This window comes from Pongo pygmaeus, chromosome 8, assembly GCF_028885625.2.
Source record: "Pongo pygmaeus isolate AG05252 chromosome 8, NHGRI_mPonPyg2-v2.0_pri, whole genome shotgun sequence".
NCBI classification, from domain to species: Eukaryota; Metazoa; Chordata; class Mammalia; order Primates; family Hominidae; genus Pongo; species Pongo pygmaeus.
This window is the reverse complement of record NC_072381.2, coordinates 107871413-107897599: the sequence shown is the minus strand read 5'-3', so window position 1 is coordinate 107897599 and position 26187 is coordinate 107871413. Positions and strand designations below refer to the sequence as shown.

Here is a 26187-nt window from a genome sequence, read left to right as displayed (position 1 = left end):
CAGGTCCTGGTGCTTTAGAGACCTTACTGGGCACTAAACCTTCAGGAAGGGGAGACAATCCCGGCACCTCAAATCTATTCTCACCCATCTCTCTGTATCTCAGCCAACTCAAGCCAAAGGGTAGAAGCCGCAGCCTCTCTGCCTTATGTTTACAGAGAACCCTTGGGCCAGAACCAATACCCAACTGCCCAGTTAGGGTGTGGGCTGAATCTGGGCTTATGTGTATATCTAGGAGCCCAGAGCCTTGTGCCCCATTGCAATGTCCAGGGGTGCAGTAGCTGGAAGTGCCCCCAAGCCAGGGAGTGAGATCTCAGGCCTGTTCCAGATACACAAGCGGGGCAAGAAGGTTGTATCTCTGCAGGAGCTTGTGCCCTTCTGCCTAGAAACCCCAGGCTTCCAGAGGCAGAGAGCCATCTGGACTGAGACTGTCTCCATGTTATAGGCCTTCCAGTACCTCTGGCCTGCCAACAGTGCCAAGGAGGCCCAAAGCGAGAAGCCAAGCTCAGGGAATGGGAAGGAGTGTAGACCCGGGACAGGGTCTAGACTCACAGGTAGAGAGCTTCCATATGTCGTATGACCTGGTGTGGCCATCTGCTGCTGCCAGGGGATGATCAGGATGCCTCGAGCCAGCTACTTCAGGGCAGCTGGCTGGAGAAACCTACAGGCCGGAGTTAAAAGCTGCTCTGAGGTGGCGGTGGAGGCTTCTCCAGGCTTTTGCCAAAGAGCTCAACTCTCAGCACAGCCCTGTTCCCAGAGTAACTCTAGTTCCAGTCAGGCCCCAGCAGGCAGCCTCAACTTTAACCAGCCAGGCCTCCCCTGTGGTATCCTTTTGAGTTCCTTCCCCTGCTTATTAAAATTCTAAGGCACCCTCAAGGTCGATGCCATGTTCTTCCTCCTCCAAGATGCCCTCCTTAAATACCCCAGATCCTGTGGACCTGTCTTTTCTGTAGTGCACTGAAGCGTTACTACTTCTGGGAACCACAGTCAGCAACTAGAGCTAGAATCCAGAGAAGCAGCCATTTCCAACAAATCACATCGACAGCCAGACGCACACCATTAAAAGGTAACTGTTTCACTCATGTTCTCCCAAAGGAAGAGCCTGTGCACCCCAGATGGCCCCCTGGGTCCGAGCTTGTCAGACAGCAAACGTGTAATAAAGACTTTGTAGAAGAAAGCTAGATCACCCTGGTCTTGCAGGATGATCAACCTCCCTTTCAGCCCAAGGCACAGCAATTTCTTCCCTGGCAGGCAAGGTTCCTGCTTTGGGCTGCCAGCCCCCAGGTATCTCCTGCCAGCAGCTATTCCCTAGAGCTGCCCTGGGACTAACGGCAGAGAGGGGTGCCCAGCTCCAGCCTTGCCCATCACTCATCCCCTCTATCAGAGGAAGAGAGGTTGGCAGGAAGCGGATCTGACCTCTAGGGTGGCCACAGTCTCTCTGGAGGGCTACAGGGGCCCCTGGACAGGCAGCAGAGGCCTGCAAAAGACTTCCTTTCCCTTCCCTGGGCCCCAGGGAAGAGAGGCAGGAAGAAGGGCCTCAGCCACAGGCATCCAGTACGGGGCTGGCCAGAAAGGGAGGCCCCCAGGGTTGCAGCTATCAGCCGGAGACCAGGCTCCAGGAAGGAAGGAAGGGCAACTCTGGCCGAGACCGAGATAAGGAGGGAACCATGCTCAGCACAATGGGCTCCCACAAGGCTGGGAGGCCCCAAGTCAGATTTCGCCCCAACCTGGCCTCCTGTCTGTTCACACGGCTCATGTAAATATTTACTGATGTTTATATTCACGGTCTGCTGGGTCCCCTCTGAGGCCCTCTCCTATGACCCACAGATAGATCTGTGTGCCCCAGACCATGCCTGCCCTTAAGCCTAGAGATCCTGGGCCCATCCAGCAAGGGCTATGTGCATTGTTCTCTCTCATCCAATCCACAGGGACAGGCCCTTCAGAACAAAATAGTCCTCTTGTTCCAGCCCAGGGACACTGGGGAACTTACGGGGCCCGGTCGTGGGCGAGGCCATTCTGCCGCTGAGGGTTGATTGGCGGAAGGACAGGTTTGCTGTTGATCTCGAGTCCTCTCCTCAGGGTCTCCCGGATCTGCTCTGTGTCTGCAACGACACCACTAAGTTGCCCGGTGGCCCAGTGGGCTCCCAGCAATTCTCACCCCGCTCTTGAAACCTGGCTCAGCAGAGGTGCTAAGAAAAACTACCACGCTGGCCAGTCCTGAGCCCACTCTACACATCCAGATGTAAGCGCTGAGTGAGTACAGATTGCGAGGGGACAACTGCGCTCTTAAGAAGCTCTGGGTTGGAAGAGTACCATTCTTGTAGAAGGCAGGGGCAGCCTCTAGAGTTCAGAAGAGCGCTCTCCACCATCCTTTTCCTTCCTGTGTCACAGGCCTGAGGTTCACCCTTCACATGGCCCCACACAGTGACTGACTCCTGGGGATTCTGCCCACTGAAATGGATGTGAGTTAAGGCTGCAAGCGCCCTGCCGTGAATGGGCAGGTGCCTCTCACACACCTTTCTGGGTTCTGGGTGGTCAACTAGCATCTGGTCCTGCCACTCCTTCCCCTTGCATTCAAGTCAGTGAGATGCTGAGATCATCTCTCCACCTTGGTCTATCCCAGGAAACTCTGCCTCTCCGTGGAGAGACAAGGGCCAGGAAGTGAAAGAGTTCCCCTGGTGGGATTATTCCTTTGTAAGGTGCTTTGCTGGTCTTTGGGATGAAGCTTACAAATCTGGTCCCTGTACTGAGATTTGGATCTAAATTTACCTCTGCAAACTGTAAACAGATACAAAAAAGCAAATTAAAATTAGTTGCTCAAAGAGTGGCCTTAGAGTGGGAAGGAGATGATTACTAACTTTTCTAACTATTTGACTTGTTACAGTGGGATGGATTACTTTTAGAATTTTTAAAAATAGCCAGTAATGACTGAAATTTTAGACAAGACTATGACTCCCTCTTTAAATCACCTCTTTTGTCAAAAGCAACCAAATGATTCCAATAACTGTATACCCTCTCTTTGAGCCTCCAATAGGCTTGGCATGCCATTAGAACAAACAGGAAGGTAAGAAAGGGCTCGGCCGGGTGCGGTGGCTCACATCTGTAATCCCAGCACTTCGGGAGGCTGAGGCGGATGGATTGTTTTGAGCTCAGGAGTTTTAAGACCAGCGTGGACAACACAGCGAAGCCCTGACTCTACAAAAAATACAAAAATCAGTTGGGCGTTGGTGGCTCACGCCTGTAGTCCCAGCTACTTGGGATGCTGAGGCTGGAGAATCACTTCAGCCTGGGAAGCGGAGGTTGCAGTGAGCCAAGATCAACCCACTGTACTCCAGCCTGGGCAACAGAGACCCCTGTTCCAAAGAAAAAAAAAAAAGAAAGGGCTCAAATATTTGCACTAGTTTAAGTTTGTCCTTTACAGACGAACAAAAACCTTTTGTAAGTGTTATCATATATGTAAGGATTTTATTCAGGGCTGTAGACACCTTATTCTTCAAAAAAAAGAAAAGATGGAAGAATGAAGAAAGGAAGCAGACAAAGAAGCTGTCAACACATGTATATGTAAGTGGCTGCTTTTCCTTTGCAGTTAGTTGGGGACGCCCTCTACTAAAAACCACAACTGTTTCTGTAGCCAAGATCAGCACAGGGAGATTCCAATAGGACAGCCACATCCTCCTTCCCAAAGACCCCATCCAGAACGCAGTGGGTCCAGAGGCCCTGCCCACAGCCTCTAACCCTGTATCTGTATGACAGGAGGTGGGCAATTTGCAAGCTGGCCTCACACTCAGGCCTCACTTGTTGAAGGCCTGGGAGGGCCCAAGGCCAGAGTGATCCTTGGATCTGGCATGGCCTTCAGGCCAGAGCTGGGCCCTGTGTCAATTCCGTGGGTGGCCGACACTTTTCTCTTGCACTTGGGTGGACTATGGACTTTTCCTGTAACTGTTCTAAGGCTTCCACTCACCTCTATGACCTAAGATTGCAAAGGGCAAATCTAAAACACAATGGTGCCTGCTGGTGATGCATTTGAAATACACACAGGAAACACAACTAGGAATGGGCCAATAAAGTTCCCTTAATTCCGCCCTGCTGGAAGACTTCACTTGCTGTTTAAATCATGCCAGGAAATAAACTATTGAATGGGTTGTTTTTGTTAGAGACCCATCCTAGAGAGCCTGGAAACCAGGCCCTGGGGAAAAGGAAGGAGGAAGGCTGGGGGAAGGCTGGGTGATGGCTCCCACCTTTGCCAGAGAGTCGCCGGGGCTGTGTGCCGATGCAGATGCTCCGGCTGTCCTCGTCATCCTCAGGGGGCCGGCTCAGGTCATCCCAGGCACACTTGGCACTGACACCGCTCAGGTTGGAGCCATCTGTCTCGATGCCTTTGTCAACTCTCTCCTGCTTGAAAAGAACCAAAGAGCCAGAGTTCTTTCAGAGAACTGGTGGCCCAAGGTGACCACCCTTCCAGCCACCGCTCTTACAGTATTTACTGAGCCCCTGTGGTGCTGAACATGGGACAAATGCTGGAAAAGCAGGATCTCTGACTTTGTTCTGCCCTGGTTACCAATGCATGATGGTCTCTGCCAGCTCTTGGACTCCTCCAGGGGAACCAGGGATTAGGGGAAGCCAGGAGGAATGCAAATCCCAAGGGAAACATCTCTTCTACCATCAGCCTTCCAGCACAATGGCCTCTACCTGTTTCAGAGCCCCAAACCTGTCCCCGCCAGGCTGGCTGGTGGAGCTGATGTGGCCATGAGAGAGCCTACTTCTCTGAGGAGAGGTGTGATCCTTCCTCTCCTCCCGATCTTCAGGCAGAACCTCCCAGTCACTGCTATAGAAAACAGGGTGGAAGCCTGCCACAGGCGACGGGCCACACCTGCAGTTTCCCCTTTTAACAGCTAGAGGGTGTGGTCACACAGGGAAGAGCCACTGGAGAGCAAAGGCTGGACTTCCCTAGATGCATTGGTTCCCTTGTTTGGCAAAGGACTCTGGATGGAGATTCCTTCCCATTTCTTAGACTGAAATGGGGGCCTAGAGTGCAGTGACTATCTGCAGACACCCTTCTCTCCCCATCGAGACCCTGCCTTTGTGCAGGCCTTGGTATTGCTGAGTACAAACACTCTCCAAATGGCTTCAAGGAAGAGTTGTACTCAAAACATCCCTGGATTTTCTGGTAAAACACAGTTCATTGATGCTGGACCTTGAATTAAAAGTCATCTGGAAGGCTCTATGCCCATGTGGGCCAAATCAAGCTTGTGACTGAGCATCTCAACAAGAATCTGTGCTTCCCGGCTCCACAGGTTCCACACTGGCCTGCTGATCAGCCCAGAAGCCCCATCTGGGAGAAGTACAGGTACTGTCCTTATTTCCTGGGACCAGTCAACAAGTGGCTCTGCCCCAGACGCCTCCTTCCCATCAGTCATCTCCTCCTTTCAAGTGCTAATGCTGGCCTGGGCAAAGCTGTGGGTTCCGAGCAGGAAGAGGCTAAGCAGGGAAGCGCTCTGTGTACTCTGGGCAGGGAGCATGTATACCCTGGTGTGCTCAGGGGATAGTCTGAGCTTTTTCCTCTGCACTGGCTGCCCTGGGGTCCCTCACTTAGGTAAAGAGTTGCAGACAGACAATTCTTCGCTCAACTTGTCGGGGCTATTTACTTTATAAGTAAAAAGAAAAAGTTAAGACCCAGAAGGCAAGGGACTTATTTGGGCACACAACTGGTTAGTGTAGAGCTTGAATCACAGGAATATATGCCAGCTCTAAAGGGACTGATAGCAAGCAGGCCCCAGAAAGGCACAGTGAATACAGAGGAGTTCACGCTTGGTGCACAGAGTCACCAGGAAAGAAAGCTGTCCTTTCTTCCTGTGGGACCCTGGCTTGTTTTCAAAGACCACTAGGTGCTCCGGGTCCTGCGGGCTGCTCTCAGGGGAGCCTGCAGACTAGGAAGGAGAATAGCTCTTGGCATGGAAGGACAGCTGTTTACCCTACTAGTGCAAAGGACCAGGTTCTTTCTTAGTACTTGGCATTTATGACAGGGGCCAAACAACGGCCCACAGTGCCCCATGCTGGATCCCAGTGTGGCTACAGAACAAGGGCTTAGGGAAACATAGCCTTCCTGGTTCCTGATTCTTGCATATGCAGAAGATACAAGGAAACCAAGTTTAAAGTAGAGAGAACAGAGGATCCTGGCAGCAGTTTGAAATGTTCAGTGTTAAAAGCACTAGGAAAACAGAGGAGCATCATCTGTGAATGAAGAGGATTTATGCCCAAGAACTCACAAGTCTACAGTGAAGAACTCAGGGGCTGCTGGCTACATGTCCATCTGCCACCTCTTGCTCTAACACATGGAACTCCCGGCAACTGCCTGTGGCCTACCAGCTATTTTACAGAAGCATGAGAGGTTTAGAGATGGCGATGGCCTGCATTTGGTCAGGGGAGTAGAAGGAGCCAGACACCTGGCAGGTAACATTATTAGCTGTCTGTGGCTCCTGCTTCAGGAAAAGCCCATAAGAAAGGCAGTTATGGGCCAGGCGCACTGGCTCACACCTGTAATCCCAGCATTTTGGGAGGCCAAGGCGGGCGGATCATCTGAGGTCAAGAGTTCGAGACCAGCCTGGCCAACATGGTGAACCTTGTCTCTACTAAAAATACAAAAAATTATCTGGGCGTGGTGGTGGGCGCCTGTAATCTCAGCTACTCGGGAGGCTGAGGCAGGAGAACTGCTTGAACCTGGGAGGCGGAGGCTGCAGTAAGCCAAGATTGTGCCACTGCACTCCAGGCTGGGTGACAAGAGCAAAACTCAAAAAAAAAAAAAAGGCAGTTACGTTCTTGTGGCTTTCAAAATTTACCTGCATGACAAAGGAATGCTTCTAAAACAGCAAAGATGACACTGAAACACTGTCCAGGTGGGCCACAGGGAGTGGGCAGCTGCCAGCCTGTGTGTCTAAGGTGCCAATCTTTCCAGGCTAGGAGCTCTGCATCTGACTGCCCAAGACAGAAAATATGGCGAAAATGGGGATGGGACCGTTAGACCAATCAGCACTCACTCCTGCAGCTGGGCCATGGAGTCAGTATCACTCACCTACACTACTGTCTGGTACAGGGCGGTGGTGGCCGTGGTGGCTCCCTAAAAGAAAGTCTGGGAGGCAGGAGAATGAATACTGGGCAAGCAAGCAATATCCACTACATTTATCTTTTATTGCTGGCAATCTAATTTTTTAAGCCAATATATAATTTACATACAATAAAAATATCCTTTTAAAATGCCAAAATGCATATGTCTGAGGACTAGCTTTCCTGGGCTGAAACCTCTGCTCCCTATGTGCTTTGCAGAATTCAGGGGACAAGTTCCAAATGATGCCATATTTCTACTCACTCACACATAAAGCTCCTCTGTTTTCCCAGGATGAAAGCCAGTGTTATTTGGAAGAGGCCTAGGCACAGGGTGCTAGAAAGGTTTTCCTCACTCAAGACATACTTGCAGGTGTGGATCGATCTCAAATATGGTCTCTCCCCTCCGCATGTCAGTTATCAGCCAGGGGCCGCCAGCACTGTGGACAAGGAAAGGGGATACAATGGTAACTGAGGGTATGGGGCTGATGGGCTGGGCCTACAGCCTGCCCTGTTTGCTGCCCCAGGCCTAGGACACAGGGGAATAGTTCGTGGTCAGGGATTGTCAGGGAGTGAGTTGTCAGGAAGCCCTGATGTGAAAAACCAGGGTCTGAAATAACAACACAAGAGGGAGCCCCACATGGAGGGTGGTGGAGGGACTCCCACCCCCAAGCCCAGGGAGCCAGGCTCCCACCTTGCATGGGTACTCACACAGGCACTGTCCGCAGCAGCTCCAGGATGCCCTGCCCGTTCCACTGCTGGGCTGAGTGTAGCTCTTCAGTGCAGACACCAACGATCTGAGGCCCAGGATAGAAAGCCCACTGTGTGTTAATGGCCACCCCCCACCCCAAGAAGGTCAGCTACCCAGGCTCTCTGAGTCACCTCCAGTTGGGAGACCACAGGCAGGATCTGTGCTCAGGAGCTGGTATAGCCAAGATTGGATGGTTCCCTTAGGAGGGAGGGGCTGCCTGGCCGGGAAATGGCTGGGTCCACATGTGGGCCCTGAGGCCTGACCCTTGCCCTTGCTGTGTCTGGATGACACCAAGTCTAGCTCTTAGCTACGAAGGAGAAAACCAAGGCCTGAGCAACTGAAGATGTGTCCTCAGGCCATGTCTCTGGAAGTAGGGGAGGTTCAGGGAGCTATTCCTACCCAGTCTGGTATCATGGGGAATGTAAACAAGAGACTTTGAGACCTATCAGGCTTGGAACCACCACCAATAGGTCCTAGCAGCCTGCAGAGCAACTCCTCCCTTCCTTATTAGGGGATACGCCTTTGTGTAAATATCAAGGGAATCAGTGGAATCTTCACATAGACTTCATCATGACCAAAAACAAGCACTGGTCAAAGCTGGGCAGGTTCCCACAGCTTCTGGGAAAGAGCAAGGACGACCCAGAGCTGGCTTCCTGCTGGAAAGTCCTGTTCCTGAGACTGGGTCTTCACTGTTCAAAGAATACCCACCACCCCCATTACTCCCTCTCAGCTACAGCCATTCTCTCCCACCCAAATGGCCCCTTCCCTTTCTCCCTTCTCCCATCTCAGCAGGTTAAATCAGACCATCTGAATCTACCTGACAAACCATCAGAGGAAACAGAAATCAGGAAGAGGCCAAAGGAAACTTCCCACTCCCTTCACTCCCCCTCCTCAAGCCTCCTTGTCCTCCCAGGACTCTTCCCACAGGAAGGCTTGAGCCAGCGTCCAACCGGTGCCTCACCTGGAGGAAGGTAACTACCCCAAAGGGTGTCTGCACGGGCTGCATCTGTGGGTCCTCTGTCAGCAGCATGTGCTGAATTCTTGACTCACTGTTATCCAAAGGGCTGTGCCAGGACACATGGTCCCCACTGCAGAAGGTGTTCTCTGTGGGAGAGACACAAGGATCCTCAGTGTTCAAGGCCCCAGATCCAGGCCTGGAATCTGGGCTGGGATCTCACTAGCCCAGGCTGGCAGGCTTCCCAGCCTTTTAGGGTAGCCCCTGTGAAGGAAGAGAAGCATTCACTCCGGATGGAAGCAAAGAGTTTGTGGATATTTCCAAAAACCTAAATTGTTCCTGCTTGCCAATTCTGTCAGACTTAAATGGAAAAGGACAGGCTATTAGTGTGAAAGCTCCTTTGGCCTGGGAAACCCGAAAGACTTCTGGCATCTGCTTCGCTTCCCCAATATCCCAACTCATGGTGGGAGGCAGGAGCCATGACTGGATCTGCCAAGAAAGAATAAGGTGTTTTTCTGTAGGGCCACCTGGCCAGAAGTCCACAGAGAGGCAACAGGGCAATGAAAGCCCTTCACCTTGGAGAAACAGACCGAAATTTCTATGTTGCTGAAACGGCACTCAGAAGGAAACATCCAACCTTGGAGGGCCTTTGAAATCTATCACCATTTTCCCACAGGTAGATGTAGGAATTCTGAGGAACACTAGGCTTCAAGTAAATGGAGGTCTAGATAGTGCCTCCCACACCGTGGCAGTGACAACTCATGAGGATCCTCAGGCCATGTCTCTGAGATGTTCAGATTCTGCCAAGGGTAGCTGTTGCCATGAGGGCACAGCCTCCTCACACACAGGCTCACCACTGCACTTCAAGCAGGCACGTTACTTTAGAAAGAGTTTTGTTTAAGGCCACATAACCACAAGGGAAAACAACCCCACAAGGTACTAAGTCTCTCACCAGCTCTGACTCTCATCATGGGTGCCAAGGTGCTCTGTATGACCAGCCTACGCATCCACAGGCTCCCTTCCATGTTTTGTCCTTACACAAATGGAAGCACACTATTCTGCAGATTTCACTTAATTATATATCTTAGAGAGCACTTTTTTTTTTTTAATATGGAACACTTCCTGAATTTGCATGTCATCCTTGTGCAGGGGCCATGTTAATCTTCTCTGTATCATTCCAATTTTAGTATATGTGCTGCTGAAGTGAGCATGAGATCACTTCTTTTTTTTTTTTTTTTTTTGAGACGGAGTCTCGCTCTGTCGCCAGGTTGCAGTGCAGTGGCGCGATCTCTGCTCATGGCAACCTCTGCCTCCGGGGTTCAAGCGATTCTCCTGCCTCAGCCTCCTGAGTAGCTGGGATTACTGGCATGTGCCACCACACCTGGCTGATTTTTTGTATTTTTAGTAGAGATGGGGTTTCACTGTGTTAGCCAGGATGGCCTCGATCTCCTGACCTCGTGATCCACCTGCCTCGGCCTCCCAAACTGCTGGGATTACAAGTATGAGCCACGGCACCCAGCAGAGATCACTGCTTCTCAGCATATGGAGAACTATCTCATTCTTTAAATGGCTGTTCCAGAGTTCACTACGGTCTGTCATTCACGATCTCGGAATCTCAACAGTTGAGGTATCTTCCTCCACTTTTTATCAATATTTAAGGTAAGGCAGAATGCACACATACACACACAGACACACCTTTTCCATCCAAGATACGGCTTCAGTTATTGGTCCTAACCTCAATGGTGTTCATTCAGGCAGGAGAAGGAAGACTGCTTCATCTGAGATGTGATAATACAGGGGAGAGGAGAAGGCACGGCTTCAGGTAGAGCCAACTAGAAACCCCTAAATTTCCAAATTCCTGCTAGGCCCACTCTTCCCAGAATCTCTCTCCTTTTATGTAAGTGTGTTTCTACAAGCAACCTGCATGTTCTACAAGCAAGAAACAATGCAACAGGTAAAAGGAATGAATAAGTAATTAACCCCCACCAACAACATACACAATACAAACAGTCCAGGCCCACCAGATGACTCCACTGGTAAATTCTGCCAAACATTTAGAGAAGAATTAATACCAACTTTTCTCAAACTCTTCCAAAAAATAAAAGAAATACTTTCTAATTCATTCTATGAAACCAATATTACTGTGATATGAAAAGCAAAGGTAAGACAAGAAAAAAAAAAACCTATAGACCAATATACTTTATGCATATACAAACAAAAATCCTCAACAAAATACCAGCAAACAGAACTCAGCAACATATAAAAAGGGTTATACAGGCCTGGCATGGTGGCTCATGCCTGTAATCCCAGCACTTTGGGAGACCGAGGCACGCGGATCACAAGGTCAGGAGTTCAAGACTAACCTGGCCAACATAGTGAAACCCCGTCTCTACTAAAAATACAAAAAATTAGCAAGGCGTGGTAGAAGGCGCCTGTAATCCCAGCTACTCAGGAGGCTGAAGCAGGAGAATCGCTTGAACCTGGGAGGTGGAGGTTGCAGTGAGCAGAGATTGCGCCACTGCACTCCAGCCTGGGTGACAGTGTGAGACTCTGTACTCTGTCTCAAAAAAAGAAAAGAAAAAGGTGGGGGAGGTGGTTATACACAATGACCAAGTAGAATCTATCCCAGAAATGCAAGGTTAGTTATACACAAGAAAATCAATGTAATAGAGATTATAAAAAATACTACATGATCATGTCAATAGACACAGAAAAAGCATTTGACAAGATCCTTTTCATGATAAAAAAAAAACTCAGATTTGGAATGGATGGAACTTCCTCATCTTGATAAAGGACATTAACAAAAAACCCCACAGCTAACATCATACTTGATTAATGGTAAGTGACTGAACTAATTCCTTCTACGATCAGGAACACGACAGAGATGCTTACTCTCGCCACTTCTTTTCAACACTGTATTAGAGTGCAAGCCAGGACAATTAGGCAAGAAAAAGAAATACAAAATAAAAGGCCAGGTGTGATGGCTCACGCCTCTAATCCCAGCACTTTGGGAGGTCAAGGCAGGTGGACCACCTGAGGTCAGGAGTTTGAGACCAGCCTGACCAATATGGTGAAACCCTGTCTCTACTAGAAATACAAAAATTAGCCAGGTGTGGTGGCGTGCACCTGTAGTCCCAGCTACTCGGGAGGCCAAGACAGGAGGATTGCTTGAATCTGGGAGGCAGAGGTTGCAGTGAGCCGAGATCATGCCACTGCACTCCAGCCTGGGTGACAGAGTAAGACACCATCCCAAAAAAAAAAAAAAAAAAGAAAGAAAGAAAATACTTCCATATTGGAAAGGAAGAAGTAAAACTGCCTCTATTCATGGATAGCATGATATTGTATACAGAAAACCTTAAGGAACGTACTAAAAATTACTAGAACTATTAAACAAGTTCAGCAAGGTTGTAGGGTACAAAAGCAATATGCAAAAGTTATTTGTATTTGTATATACTAGCAAGGAACAATCCAAAAATAAAACTAAGGCCATGCATGGTGGCTCATGCCTCTAATCCCAGCACTTTCAGAGGCCGAGGTGGGAGGATTGCTTGAGCCTGGCAGTTAGAGACCAGCCTAGGCAACAGAGCAAGAACCCCCATCTCCATACACACACACACACAAATTAGCCAGGCATGGTAGTGCACACCTGTAGTTGCAGCTATCTGGGAGGCTGGAGCAGGAGGATGGCTTGAGCCCAGAAGTTCAAGGTTGCAGTGAGCTATGATCACATCACTGCACTCCAGCCTGGGCAACAGAGTGAGACTGTCTCCAAAAAATAAAAAATAAATAAAATAAAAAATGAAAGTAAGAAAAACAATTCTTCCGCAGTAGCATCAAATATAATACAATGCTTCATTTAACAAAGGAAATGAAAACTTATACTCTGAAAACTACAAAACATCGTTGAAAGAAATTCAAGAAGATCTGCATAAATGGAAAAATATCCAACATTCATGGATCGGAAGACTTAGTGTTGTTGAGATGGCAGTATCCCCAAATCCATCTACGGGTTCAGTGCAATCCCTATGAAAATGCCAGGTATCCTCTTTGCAGTAATTCACAAACAGATTCAAAACTTCACGTGGAAACGCAAGACACCCAGAATAGCCAAAACATTCTTAAAGAAGACGAGCAAAGTTGAAGGTCTTAATTTTCCTGATTTCAAAACTTGCTACAAAGATATAGTCACCAAGTCAGTGCGGCACTGGCATAAGGATAGACATTTGATCAATGTAATAGAATTGAGAGTCCTGAAATAAACTCTCACATTTGTGGGCATTAAATTTCTTTTTTTTTTTTTTTGAGACAGAGTCTCGCTCTGTCACCCAGGCTGGAGTGCAGTGGCACGATCTCGGCTCACTGCCAACTCCGCCTCCCAGGTTCACGCCATTCTCCTGCCTCAGCCTCCTGAGTAGCTGGGACTACAGCAGTGCCCACCACCGCGCCCAGCTAATTTTTTGTATTTTTAGTAGAGATGGGGTTTCACTATGTTAGCCAGGGTCTTGATCTCCTGACCTTGTGATCCGCGTGCCTCGGCCTCCCAAAGTGCTGGGATTACAGGCATGAGCCACTGCACCTGGCCAGCACAAAAAATTTTAATTTTGATGAAGTCTAATTTACCTGTCCTTTGTTACTTGTGTTTTTGATATTGTATGGAAGAAACCTTTGCCTAATCCAAGGTCAAAAGATTTACTCCAATGTTTGCTTCTAAAAGTTTTATAGTTTTAGCTATTACAGTTAGGTCTGTGATCCATTTTGAATTGACTTTTGTTTGTGATATAAGAGCTCCAACTTTATCCTTTTGCATGTGAGTATCCAGTTCTCTTAGCAGCATTTGCTGAAAAGAATATTATTTCCTTTATTGAATTGTTTTGTCCCCCTTGTTGAAAATTAATGCCCACAGGCTGGATGCGGTGGCTCATGCCTATAATCCCAGCACTTTGGGAGGCCGAGGTGGGCGGATCACCTGAGGTCAGGAGTTCGAGACCAGCCTGGCCAACATGGTGAAACCCCGTCTCCACTAAAAATACAAAAAAATTTGCCGGGCATAGTGGTGGGCACCTGTAATCCCAGCTACTCGGGAGGCTATGGCAGGAGAATTGCTTGAACCCAGGAGGAGGAGGTTTCAGTGAGCCGAGATCACGCTACTGCACTCCAGCCTGGGTGACAAGACCAAGACTTCATCTCAAAACAAAACAAAACAAAACAAAAAAACTGTTTGTGCTGTAAACAATACCATCAAGAAAGTAAAAAGAAATGCAAAGCAAACTCACTTTTGAGATGTCACTTTATACCCATTAGGGTGACTATTAATAAAAAAAAGAAAACAGAAAATAAGAAGTGCACAAGTGTTGGTGAGGATGCAAAGAATTTGGAATCCTTGTGCATTGCTAGTGGAATATAAAATGAAGCAGCTGCTGTGCAAAACAGTACAGCGGTTCTGCAAAAAAAATTTAAACACAGAATTACCATATGATCCAGCAAGCTCACATCTGGGTATATAGCCAAAATAAGTGAAAGCACAGTCTCAAACAGATATTTGTATACCTATGTTCACAGAAGCATTATTCACAATTGCCAGAAGGTGGAAACAACCCAAATGTCCATCAACAGATGAATGGATTAACAAAATGTAGTATTTACACACAATGGAATACTATTCAGCCACAAAAAAAGAAATTCTGGCAAATGCGACAACGTGGGTGAACCTTGATAATATTATGCTAAGTGAAATAAGCTAGACACAAAAGGACAAATACTGCATTATTTCACTTACATGAAGTACCTAGGGTAGGCAAATTTATAGAGACAGAAAATAGAATGGTGGTTGTCAGAGACCGGGGGAGAAGCGAATGGGGAGTTATTGCTTAGTGGGTACAGAGTTTAAGCTGGGGAAGATGAAAAACTTCTAGAGATGGATGGTGGTAATGTCTGCAAAACAATGTGAATATACTTAATAATGCCACAAAACTGTACATTTAGAAATTGTTAAAATGATAAATTTTATGTTACATATATTTAATCACAATTTTAAAAGAAAAAACTCAGAGAATGAGAGAAAATATTTGCAAATCATATATCTAACAAGTATCCAGAATATATAAAGAGTTCTTACAACTGAATAATAAAAGATAAATAATTCAATTTAAAGATGAACAAAGGATCTGAATATATTTCTCCAAAGAAGATATAGAAATAGCTGGCCAGGCATGGTGGCTCACACCTGTAATCCCAGCACTTTGGGAGGCCAAGGCAGGCGGATCACCTGAGGTCAGAAGTTCAAGACCAGCCTGGCCAACATGGTGAAACCCCGTCTCTACTAAAAATACAAATATTAGCCAGGTGTGGTGGCATGAGCCTGTAATCCCAGCTACTAGGGAGGCTGAGACAGGAGAATTGCTTGAACCCAGGAGGCAGAGGTTGCAGTGAGCCAGGATCGTGCCATTGCCTTCCAGCCTGGGCAACAGAGTGAGACTCTGTCGGAAAAAAAAAAAAAAAAAAAGATATACAAATAGCTAATAAGCACATAAAAAGATCCTCTATGTCATTAACCATCAAGGGAATGCAAACCAAAACCACAATGAGGCCAGTGCAGTGGCCTCCCAACACTTTGGGAGGCCAAGGTGAGAGGATCGCTTGAGGCCAGGAGTTTGAGACCAGCCAGGGCAACCATGGCAAAATCTCATCTCTATAAAAAAAATACAAACAAAAAAAAAATTAGCTGGGTGTGGTGGCCCAAGCCTGTAGTCCCAGGTACTCAGGAGGCTGAAGTGGGAGGATTGTTTGAGCCCGGGATGTGGAGGCTGCAGTGAGCTTTGGTCACACCATAGTATTCCAGCCTGGATGACAGAGTGAGATCCTGTCTCAAAAAACAAAAGAAAAGAAAACAAAAAACCCACAATGAGACACCACCACTTCATATCCACTAGAATGTTTAAAATAAAAAAGATAGCAATTACAAGTATTATCTGGCAATAAAAAGGAACAAAATACTAATATATACTACAACATGAACCTTAAAGACATTATGCTAAGTGAAAAAAGTCAGTCATAAAAGACCTTATATGATTCCATCCATATGGAATGTCCAGAATAGACAAATCTATGGAAACAGATAGTAGATTAGTGGTTGTCTAGGGCTGTGATGGTTGGAGGGAATAGGGAGTGACCAATATGAGGTTCTTTTTTTATGGTGATGGTTTCACAACTGTGAATTACATGGTATGTGAATTGTATCTCAATAAATCTGTTATTAAAAAAGAAAGGATATAGCAGGCAAAAGAAAGGAATCTTGAGGCACAGGCAAAGTAGGGGAAGCAAGGCCAACCCTCTAAATTCCTTGTTCCCACCACCCCAGGCACAGCAGCCTGGCCTGGGAGAAACCTGACCCATAATGCTGAGACATCACAGCACTGTGTATGTCTACATGACCTGAACAATCACCTACTAACATGTTCTTTTCTACAAATGAGAAAAGGATGCTTGAGATTGCTCAAGGTCTCACAGTACATCAGTGATGACTGGCATGGCCCAACACTTTCCAAACTTTGGGCTCATCCACAACACCCATCAGGATGTTTGCCATACCTGTGTACCATCTGTATCATTACCTACCTGTATTTTTCCCCCTAAAATTGACTTGCCTTTTTTTTTTAACCTAAACAAACTTACTCTGGAAAGGCAACTTCATATCACTATACTAAATAAGGAAAATAAATGGAAAATTAGTGTTGCTTACCTCAAGTGGTAACTTCAGGATAATATGATAACAAAATGTTATTAATTTCTAGCTGATATTGTTGCCTACCTAAAATTGTTTAAAAAGTGAAATAAACAAGGGTCAAAAGAGCTGTTCAAGGTTTAAAGAGTCATATAGAGCTGAGACAAAATCACCAAGACTGAGAGAGAACAAACTGGGCCGGGCATGGTGGCTCATGCCTGTAATCCTGGCATTTTGGGAGGCCCAGCGAGAGGATCTCTTGAGCCCAGGAGTTCAAAACCAGCCTGGGCAACATAGTAAGACCCCATCTTAAAAAAAAAAAAAAAAGACAAACAGAACCAAAGAGAGAAAAGTGGCTTCACTATTCATGCTACCAGTTACCACTCTTGTGCAGTTACTAGCTGAAATTGCCTACTGGTTTTGGCAAACCCTGGCTTAGTGGTGAACTTCGGAGTTGGGAAGGTCCTGTTTCTGTTTGCCTCCATCCCTAACTGGTTGTGACCCTGGGCAACTTGCCCAAACACAGTATCTAAGCCTGTTAACAGGAAATAGCGTGCCTACTCAATATGCTTTCTACTGCAGTATGTTATTACTCGTGTACTGGAATACAGTACAGATACTCTCACCCAAGTCACCAGAAAACAGGACTGGCCACAGAGCTTGTCGCTACCAGCAAGTGCCCAGTAGGTGGCACCATTGCTCCTAGTTTAAGAAACAGATGGGCCAGTTCCCTGGAGCTCTGCATCCCTATCTGATGTCTAGTCTGTAGAAACATACCCCAAATCGAACATCACACACCAGGGCCTGTTGTGGGGTGGGGAGAGGGGGGGAGGGATAGCATTAGGAGATATACCTAATGTTAAATGACGAGTTAATGGGTGCAGCACACCAACATGGCACATGTATACATATGCAACAAACCTGCACGTTGTGCACATGTACCCTAAAACTTATACAAAAAAAAAATACCCCAAACCGGGTGGGGATTTATTTAGGCTGGAAACAGGGAAAAGGCTGGAAAGATTTGGAACCATGACCTTTGACCTTTTATTAACCAGAATTAACATGATTTTAAAATACTGTGCAAACCCAAACTGTTCGAACCAGAATGACCAAAAAGCACTTTGTGCAGGCTTAATAACTTGGGAAGGGGCTTAATTTAGGCAGCTGGGAAAGGGAGACTCTAAGGCAAGAAAAGGGAGTCGGGCCCAGGTGCTGCTCTAGGATCAACACGTTCCACCCTGAGCATGTGTGATCAGGCTTTGGCCAAAGGTACTCCTGAGTTAAAGTGGGGAGCAGAAAGTGCAACTTCCATCAGAAATGCTTGAAGAGCAGGACACTAACAGAAACTTCTAGCGAGGGGCAGGGAATTCCGCAGCTCTGCCTGATGAAGGAACTAGACTTATGAGCTCTTCTGTGGACAAGAAATGGTCTTTCTAAACAATGAAAGAGCCCTGGTCACAGTTTTCAAGCATGGGACAAAGCCACAATGAGTTCATTCTTGAGTCCAGTCTGGTCTTTATGCCCTGGATGCTTAGCCCCATTCTGTTGGAGCCACTGTGGGGTCTCTGCACTCAGGCCCCAGCGCCCACCCTGGGAAGCTCTTGGCCCCTTCAGAGGGGCTTTCAAATGCTAATAATGCCTCAGTTAGAGGCCCAGCTGTTCAGTCCAGCGGTTACAGGAGCTGGTTTCCTCTCTCTTGCTCCCCAAGGTATCCTCATTGAAAAGTCAGGGTGAAAATCCCAGAGACCTCCACTTAAACCACACAGCAGAGGCTCCCCTCACCTAGTGTCTGAAAGAACGCCGCCATTCCAGGTAAGGGCTGGGTAGACACTTTCTATTTCCTTTCCTCCTTGGGGCTTTGCCCCCAAGTACCAGGAGAAACCTCCCTCAGCTACCCGACTTTTATGTTGTTTGGCAAATTCACCAGAAGGGAAATACCACTCCAGGGTAGCAAAAGGAGTCTCTCCCCTCCCCCCAAAAAATGCTAGTTACAGTTCTACACCTTGCTCACTTGGGAGAAAGATTTCATTCCTCCATGTCTCATTCCCCATTAACAAACAACTCCTGGGCAAGAACTCTGAAAACGTGGGGGGTGCTGAACAGGCGCACAGAATCCTACTGGCTCCTCCAATTGGCCATCACCCCACCCCCACCTCCCCAACATCCAGCTTCACTTATGGTGGTTTGAAGTTGGACTGTCCCGGATATAATAAGTTAGCAAAATCTAGGGAGAGGGGTTGCAGAAGAAAACAGCTATTGTTTGTAAAATAGTGCTGCCTTTGAAACATAGAAGCAAATACATTCCTTGAGTTCTTACAAATACGTTCCTCAAGAGTTCTTAATTCATCCTAACTCTAGACGGTGCTGGCCTGCCTCCCTTCTGTGCGAAAGTACAGGCCCCGTGATGTTCTACATAATAGCCTGGAAACTAACGCCCCAGCCCAGGGTCAGAATTAACATGCTTGGTCTGTGGAGCGGGGACTAATGTTTCCTTTGGGAGCCCAGGAGCGTGAAGCTTGGCGCCGTGAAAGCCAAATGCCCCTTTTCTCCAGGTGCTCTTCTGTGTGCTCTGAGATGATTCCATGCTTTCCAGGGACAGAAAACAAGGGCAGGAAACGCAGCTGGACTGTGCCAGGTATCACAGGAGTGGCTAGTCTGCAAGAGGTGTTTTTGAGAGAGCAGGAAAATGGGAGGTGACCCAAAGCAGGCTGGCAGACTCAGGTCTGTCAACTTGGAAGTCAAATATTTGACAATGGCACAGCCATCATAGTCTCTCAAGAAAAAATCTCCACTCCTCTTTCATTTCTGGTGTTCACAAATCATTCTGATAACCAGGGCTTAAGTGTCTTCTGTGAACACCCGGAGCTGGTCCTAGGGGGGCTTAGCAGTTCTTTTCCAAAATGTCAGATGTGCCAGACATGTCCTCAGTAACAGACTGCTGAGGAGGAAAGGTTCAGTTAGCCTATGCCCCGTATCTGGAAGTCCCAGGATGAAGCCGACACTTGTGGGGAGACTCTGGCAACTGCCTAACCCGCCCTCCTTCCTGAGAAGGCTCAAGCTGCTACTGCTGCGGCCGTGGTGCACTGCGCAGCGGAGCTCGCCCGGAGGAGGCTTCCTCTGAGATTGGAAGACGGCTCCTTCTCAAGACAACAGAAGGCCCACGAGCAGAAATATATTTACGGGGGCAGAACTACAGGTCCACACAGGCCTGGGAGCTTCATGACTCCCCAGTGAGAGGAGGAGAAAATCTGGAGTTTTTGTTGAACGAAACATCTCTGGCTGAGGCAGTGAAGGAAATAAAGTTCAAAGTTAGTCCTGTTGGCTTCTGCCCAGCCCAGGTGCTCCTAATGGGGGCCACTCAGTCTGCCCACTGCCCCCACTGGATCTCTCTGTAAGCCCATACTAATTTCTAAAACACATGCCTACTTTCTTCTTCTTCTTCTTCTTTTTTGGAGACAGAGTCTCTCTCTGTCGCCCAGGCTGGAGTGCAATGACACAATCTTGGCTCACTGCAACCTCCACTTCCTGGGTTCAAGTGATTCTCGTGCCTCAGCCTCTCAAGTAGCTGGGACCACAGGTACACACCACCATGCCCAGCTAATTTTTGTATTTAGTAGAGATGGAGTTTTGCCATGTTGGCCAGGCTAGTCTTGAACTCCTGACTTCAAGTGATCCACCTGTCTCGGCCTCCCAAAGTGCTGGGATTACAGATGTGAGCCACCACGCCCAGCCCAAGCCTAATTTCTAGACCAGAGAGGAGAATAGGGATGTGCGTGCCTAGTCTATTGCCAGAAATGAAGAGCCTACAAAGTTTTAGCCCACAGGGTGTAGCACAGCCACAAATGACATTTCTGGAGCCTTTAGCACACCCGCACAATGCTACCCTCATTTTAGGGAGGAGTAAACCCAGGCACTGTACAGAGGGCACTGCCCTCATGAAGACACAGAGCCTCCTCCAGGCAAATTCTCCCTCAACCTAACAGTACCCACCCACCAAAGGAAGGCAGCAGATCCTCTTCTTGTCTGATCAACACTGACTTTTCCTGGTAACAGCAACTCTCCTTCCTCCAGGAATCCAAATAAAGCTGAGTGAGCACCTCCCTCCACTTCCCTGCCTACCCGGCTCCACACCCCCTCCCCAAGCCAAAGCCAAAGAACCTTACAGCAGAGTCATGACGCAAGACCCACACTAGGAACTAGGACAGAAACCTTGCAGCAGAGTCTTGAGACAAGGCCCACACTAGGAACTGGGACAGAAATTGAATGCAATGATGTATAAACAGCGTAGGAGCAAAAAAAAAAAAAAAAAAAAAAAAAAAAAAAAAACACGTCCTGCGTAATTCCCCTTTAACAGTGGGCCTCCTGCAAGGAAAGGAAAAGATGGGATACTCCCCAGCTCAGAAGCTACAATTTGTTACAAACCAACAGAATTTCGCATCCCTGCCTTTCTCCCCACACAGTGCACAGCAGACAGATGCTCCGAAGGAAGGATAATCCCAGGAACACGGCTGACTGCTCAACAGCCCCTCTGCAGGGCTTCCAATCAAACTCCGAAGAAGGGGAAAGATAGAAACTCTCTTTAAGAAAGAAAAAACAACAAAGCAAACAAACTGTGGGGGGTGCGGGGGAGGAGACCCAAAACAGATTCTCTGTACGTGTGGTTGAGGAGCTCTTGGGGCTAGAAGGTAAAGTTCTTCATAGCTGGTCAAATGGTGCAGATGGTGACCAGTTGTAGAGTTTCCCAACTTGGTCACGTGGTAGAAGCAAGAATTAACCCCTACCCCCACCCACCTACCTTTTCAAAGTTCTGGATGCAGTTTTATCACTTGAAAAGTTCATTTGAGTGTTTGGTTTGAGAGCTTCCCTCAGCTAGCTCTGTCTGATATTAATTTGGCTAAATGTGGTTGCAAGACATGGAGACGGGAAATGAATGGCGCAGTCCCACTTGACTAAATAAAGAAGACTGAGAGAAGCCATATTTGCTCTTGCAAAACCGAAAGGAAATGTAAAGGCTATTCCTTCCAGGTTTTGCCTGGAATCAAAGGAATCGCACAGCTAGCCAAAGGAGACTCAAAACTGCTTCCCTATGCATTTTCTCCAGAACCTCCCGCTCTTCAGCTTCCTTCCTCTCCCTCAAAGCCACAATCATAAAGGCAAACAGTGAAGTGTAAGGAAAATCCCTTTATAAGCAGAGATGCTCAGTAAACTGGAATACAAGTCACAGCAGGGGAGGTGGGAGGCTGGCGGGCTGCCAGAGGCCCTGCAGGCTCTCACCCCAAAACGAGCGTAGGGGGCTGCAAACCTTTCAGAACTGGACTGATGCAGCTTTGCTAGAGATAGACTGTGGACCTAACACTCACCCGGTGCCCACATGGGCAGGGCACACAGCAGACAGCCTCATTCTCCCCCCCAGTGAGGGTGAGGACCCTGACTGCCCACAGAGCTTAGGAGGGTTCACCTGGCCACAGCTTGTAGCTGTCACTAGTCAAACCTCATTTACTCACCCATATATGCTATGCCCACCTGTAAAGTACACAGGTCCTTGCTTACCCCTTAGAGAGAGCCTGGAGTCCTAATCTAGCAGATGCCTTCACTTTTCTTTTCAAGCAGCTTCATCTGTTTAGACACCTGTCAGCATGAGAAGGCAGAATCTTCTGCCCACAGGCTTGTAACTGAGCAAGACCTGCCCTTGTTCCTCTCTCCTTCACCAGCACAAGGGCCTGCCACCTACACACAAGGCAGAGCCCAAGCCTCTTTGTTCTTTTTTTTTTTTTTTTTTGAGACAAGAGTCTCGCTCTGTTGCCCAAACTGGAGTGCAGTGGTGCCATCTCAGCTCACTGCAACCTCTGCCTCCCAGGTTCAGGCAAGTCTCGTGCCTCAGCCTCCTGAGCCGCTGGGATTACAGGCGTTCACCATCATGTCCATCTAATTTTTTTTTTTTGAGACGGAGTCCTGCTCTGTCGCCAGGCTGGAGTGCAGTGACATGATCTCGGCTCATGGCAACTTCTGCCTCACGGGTCCAAGCAGTTCTCCTGCCTCAGACTACCGAGTACCTGGGATTAAAGGCACACGCCACCATGCCCAGCTAATGTTTGTACTTTTAGTACAGACAGGGTTTCACCATGTTGGCCAGGATGTTCTCGATCTCTTGACCTTATGATCCACCCGCCTCAGCCTCCCAAAGTGCTGGAGTTACAGGTGTGAGCCACTGCTCCTGGACTAATTTTTGTATTTTTAGTAGAGATGGGGTTTCACCATGTTGGCCAGGCTGGTCTCGAACACCTGACTTCAAGTGATCCACCCACCCCGGCCTCCCAAAGTTCTGGAATTACAGGCATGAGCCATCATGCCTGGCCCCAAGCCTCTTTGTTTTTCGTTTTTTTTTTTTTTTTTTTTTTGAGACGGAGTCTCGCTCTGTCGCCCAGGCTGGAGTGCAGTGGCGCGATCCTGAGTAGCTGGGACTACAGGCGCCCACCACCACGCCCGGCTAATTTTTTTGTATTTTTAGTAGAGACGGGGTTTCACCATGTTAGCCAGGATGGTCTCGATCTCCTGACCTCGTGATCCGCCCGCCTCGGCCTCCCAAAGTGCTGGGATTACAGGCGTGAGCCACTGGCCTCTTTGTTCTTAAAGCCAAAGGGACTAAGGAGGTTTTAAACTCATAGTCCTGGCCAGGCACAGTGGCTCACGCCTGTAATCCTAGCACTTTGGGAGGCTGAGGTAGGTGGATCACTTGAGCACAGGAGTTTGACACCATCCTTGGCAACATGGCAAAATCCTGTCTCTGCAAAAAATACAAAATTTAGCCAGGTGTGGTGGCACATGCCTGTGGTCCCAGCTACTCGGGAGGCTGAAGTGGGAGGATCACTTAAGCCCTGGGAGATGGAGGCTGCAGTGACCCATGATCACACCACTGCACTCCTAGGTGACAGAGTAAGACGTGAGACCCCATTTCCAAAAAAAGAAAAAAAAATCCCAGGAAATCCTTTGAAGCTTTAAAATCCAAGACTAGCCTGGCCAACACGGTGAAACCCTGTCTCTACTAAAAATACAAAAATTAGCTGGGTGTGGTAGTGGACGCCTATAATCCCAGCTACTCAGGAGGCTGAGGCAGGAGAATCATTTGAACCTGTGAGGTGGAAGTTGCAGTGAGCCAAGATCGTGCCATTGTACTCCAGACTGGACAACAGAGTGAGACTCCATCTCAAAAAAAAAAAAAAAAAAAAAAATCCAGGACATGCTTCTACTCTTCCCATCTTCTTCCTGAAGAGACCAGTTAAATCAGGAATGAAAACCCATTTAGACTGGGTGCAGTGATTCACACCTGCAATCCCACAGCTTTGGGAGGCTGAGGCAGGAAGGTCGCTTCAGACCAGGAGTTCAAGACCAGCCTGGGCGACACAGTGAGACCCTGTCTCTACAAAAAAATTTTTTTTTTTTTTTTTTTTGAGACGAGTCTCGCTCTGTCGCCCAGGCTGGAGTGTAGTGGCACAATCTCGGCTCACTGCAACCTCCGCCTCCCGGGTTCAAGCAATTCTCTACCTCAGCCTCCTGAGTGGCTGGGATTACAGGCGCCCACCACCATGCCCAGCTAATTTTTTTGTATTTTTAGTAGAGACGGGGTTTCACCATCTTGGCCAGGCTGGTCTTGAACTCCTGACCTTGTGATCCACCCGCCTCGGCCTCCCAAAGTTCTGGGATTACAGGCGTGAGCCACCGCGCCCAGCCCTCTACAAAAAAATTTAGAAATTAGCCAGGCATGGTGGTGCACACTTATAGTTCCACAGCTACTTGGGAGGCTGAGGCTTGAGGATCATTTGAGCCAAAGCATTCGAGGTTACAGTGAGCTATAATTGTACCATTGCACTCCAACCTGAGCAACAGAGCAAGACCCTGTCACTGCAAAACAAAACAAAACATTTAGTTGCCACAGACCTATAAACTAGTATGGTCACTTTGGAGGACCAAATGGCAGAATCTATTAATATAAAAGGTAACTTCCCTTTGACTCAATCATTCTACTTATAAATATCTACCCTAGAGCAAAACATGTCACAAGGAGGAATGAATAAGGATGGTCACTGCATCTTTGCACTGTTTGTAATACTGCAAAAATGGCAACAACCTAAAGGTGCATCACCAGGGGAATAGTTAAATTATGGTTTATTCATACAATAAAATCACAGACAACAGTAAAAAAAATTAAATAAAGATCTTCAAGACATACTGTCAACTGAAAAATCCAAATGTGAAGGGCAGTACAGTTTCATTTACATTAAAGAAAGAAAAAAAAAAAAAACATAGAAACCCAAACCATTTCATAGGTACCCAGAAGAAGGTGAATACACAGAAAAAAATCTGACAAGCTGCAAGGACTCACACCAAATGGATAAAGAGGGTTTCTTTAGCGAGGGCCCTGAGATTGGGTGGGATGGTCACAGAGAACTTTGACTTTATCTGTATAGTCTAAGTTTTTAACATCTGAGGTCGGGCGCAGTACCTCATGCCTGTAATCCCAGCACTTTGGGAGGCTGAGGTGGGTGGATCACTTCAGTCCAGAAGTTCAAGACCAGCCTGGACAACATACCAAGACCCCATCTCTACCAAAAAAAAAAAAAAAACACACACACAGAAAAATTAGCGGGGTGTGCTGGCATGTGCCTGTAGATGCAGCCACTCGGAGGCTAAGGTGGGAGGATCACTTGAGCCCGGGAGGTTGAGACTGCAGTGAGCCAAGATCACGCCTCTGCACTCCAGCCTGGCCAACAGAGACCCTGTTTCAAAAAAAAAATCTGAAATTTATTTATGTATTATCTATATACTTAATGTTGGAAAGATGATCCTCCTCCTTGACCCCTCTGCTATGTGGCACCAGCAGCCATCACACTGGCTACTGTGGCATCACTCCAAATGCAGTGGCACTAATCTGGACATGCCAGGAAGCTAGGTGGTATGATTTGAATGTCTGCCTCCTTCAAAAGGTATGTTGAAACTCAATCTCCAATCTGGCAGTATTGAGAGGTGGAGCCTTTAAGAGGTGATTGGGTCCCGTGGGCCCTGCCCTCATATATAGATTAATAAGTTAATGGATTATCACAGAGGTGGGCAATGGGGGTAGAAACTGGTGGATTAGAAGAGAGACCTGAGCTAGCAAGTTCAGTCCCCTTGCCATGTGATGTCCCTGGGACTCTGCAGGGACTCCTCACCAGCAAGAAGGCTTTCATCAGATGGGGCCCTTTAACCTTGGACTTCTCAGCCTCCATAACTGTAAGAAATAAATTCCTTTTCTTTATAAATTAGCAGTTTCAGATATTCTGCTATAAGCAGCAGAAAATGGACTAGAACATTAGGAGCCATCCTTGGCTGGCAACTAAAATGGCACCACTGGCATTTTCAACCAGGCTAGCTTTTTAAAAAAAATTTGAGACAAGGTCTTGCTCTGTTTCCCAGGCTGGAGTGTGTTGGCACCATTATGGCTCACTGTAGCCTCAACCTCCCAGGCTCAAACAATCCTTCCACCTCAGCTTCCCGAGTAGCTAACACTACAGGCGCACCACCATGCCTATTTTTTTTTTTTTTTTTTTTTTTTTGAGACAGAGTCTTGGTCTGTCACCCAGGGTGGAGTGCAGTGGCGCAATCTCAGCTCACTGCAACCTCCGCCTC

General features: G+C 47.6%; 1 protein-coding gene and 1 non-coding gene across 6 annotated transcripts in view; both read right to left on the bottom strand.

The window, feature by feature from the left end:
• Positions 1-26187, bottom strand: part of SUFU (SUFU negative regulator of hedgehog signaling) — a 131303-nt gene that overhangs the window by 31856 nt on the left and 73260 nt on the right. For 3 of the 5 annotated variants that reach the window (XM_054436798.2, XM_054436805.2, XM_054436804.2), the window contains exons 4-8: positions 8808-8950; positions 7807-7892; positions 7463-7535; positions 4236-4389; positions 1988-2099 (exon numbers count right to left, since the gene is read on the bottom strand). In XM_054436798.2, the coding sequence (XP_054292773.1) occupies positions 1988-2099; positions 4236-4389; positions 7463-7535; positions 7807-7892; positions 8808-8950 (568 nt within the window). Of the gene's footprint in view, positions 1-1987; positions 2100-4235; positions 4393-7462; positions 7536-7806; positions 7893-8807; positions 8951-26187 lie in introns of all 5 variants that reach the window. The other 2 variants (XM_054436797.2, XM_054436796.2) reach the window with 1 other exon arrangement.
• Positions 9906-10012, bottom strand: LOC129007064 (U6 spliceosomal RNA). The gene has a single exon (XR_008492226.1). It is a non-coding gene; the product is annotated as a U6 spliceosomal RNA (small nuclear RNA).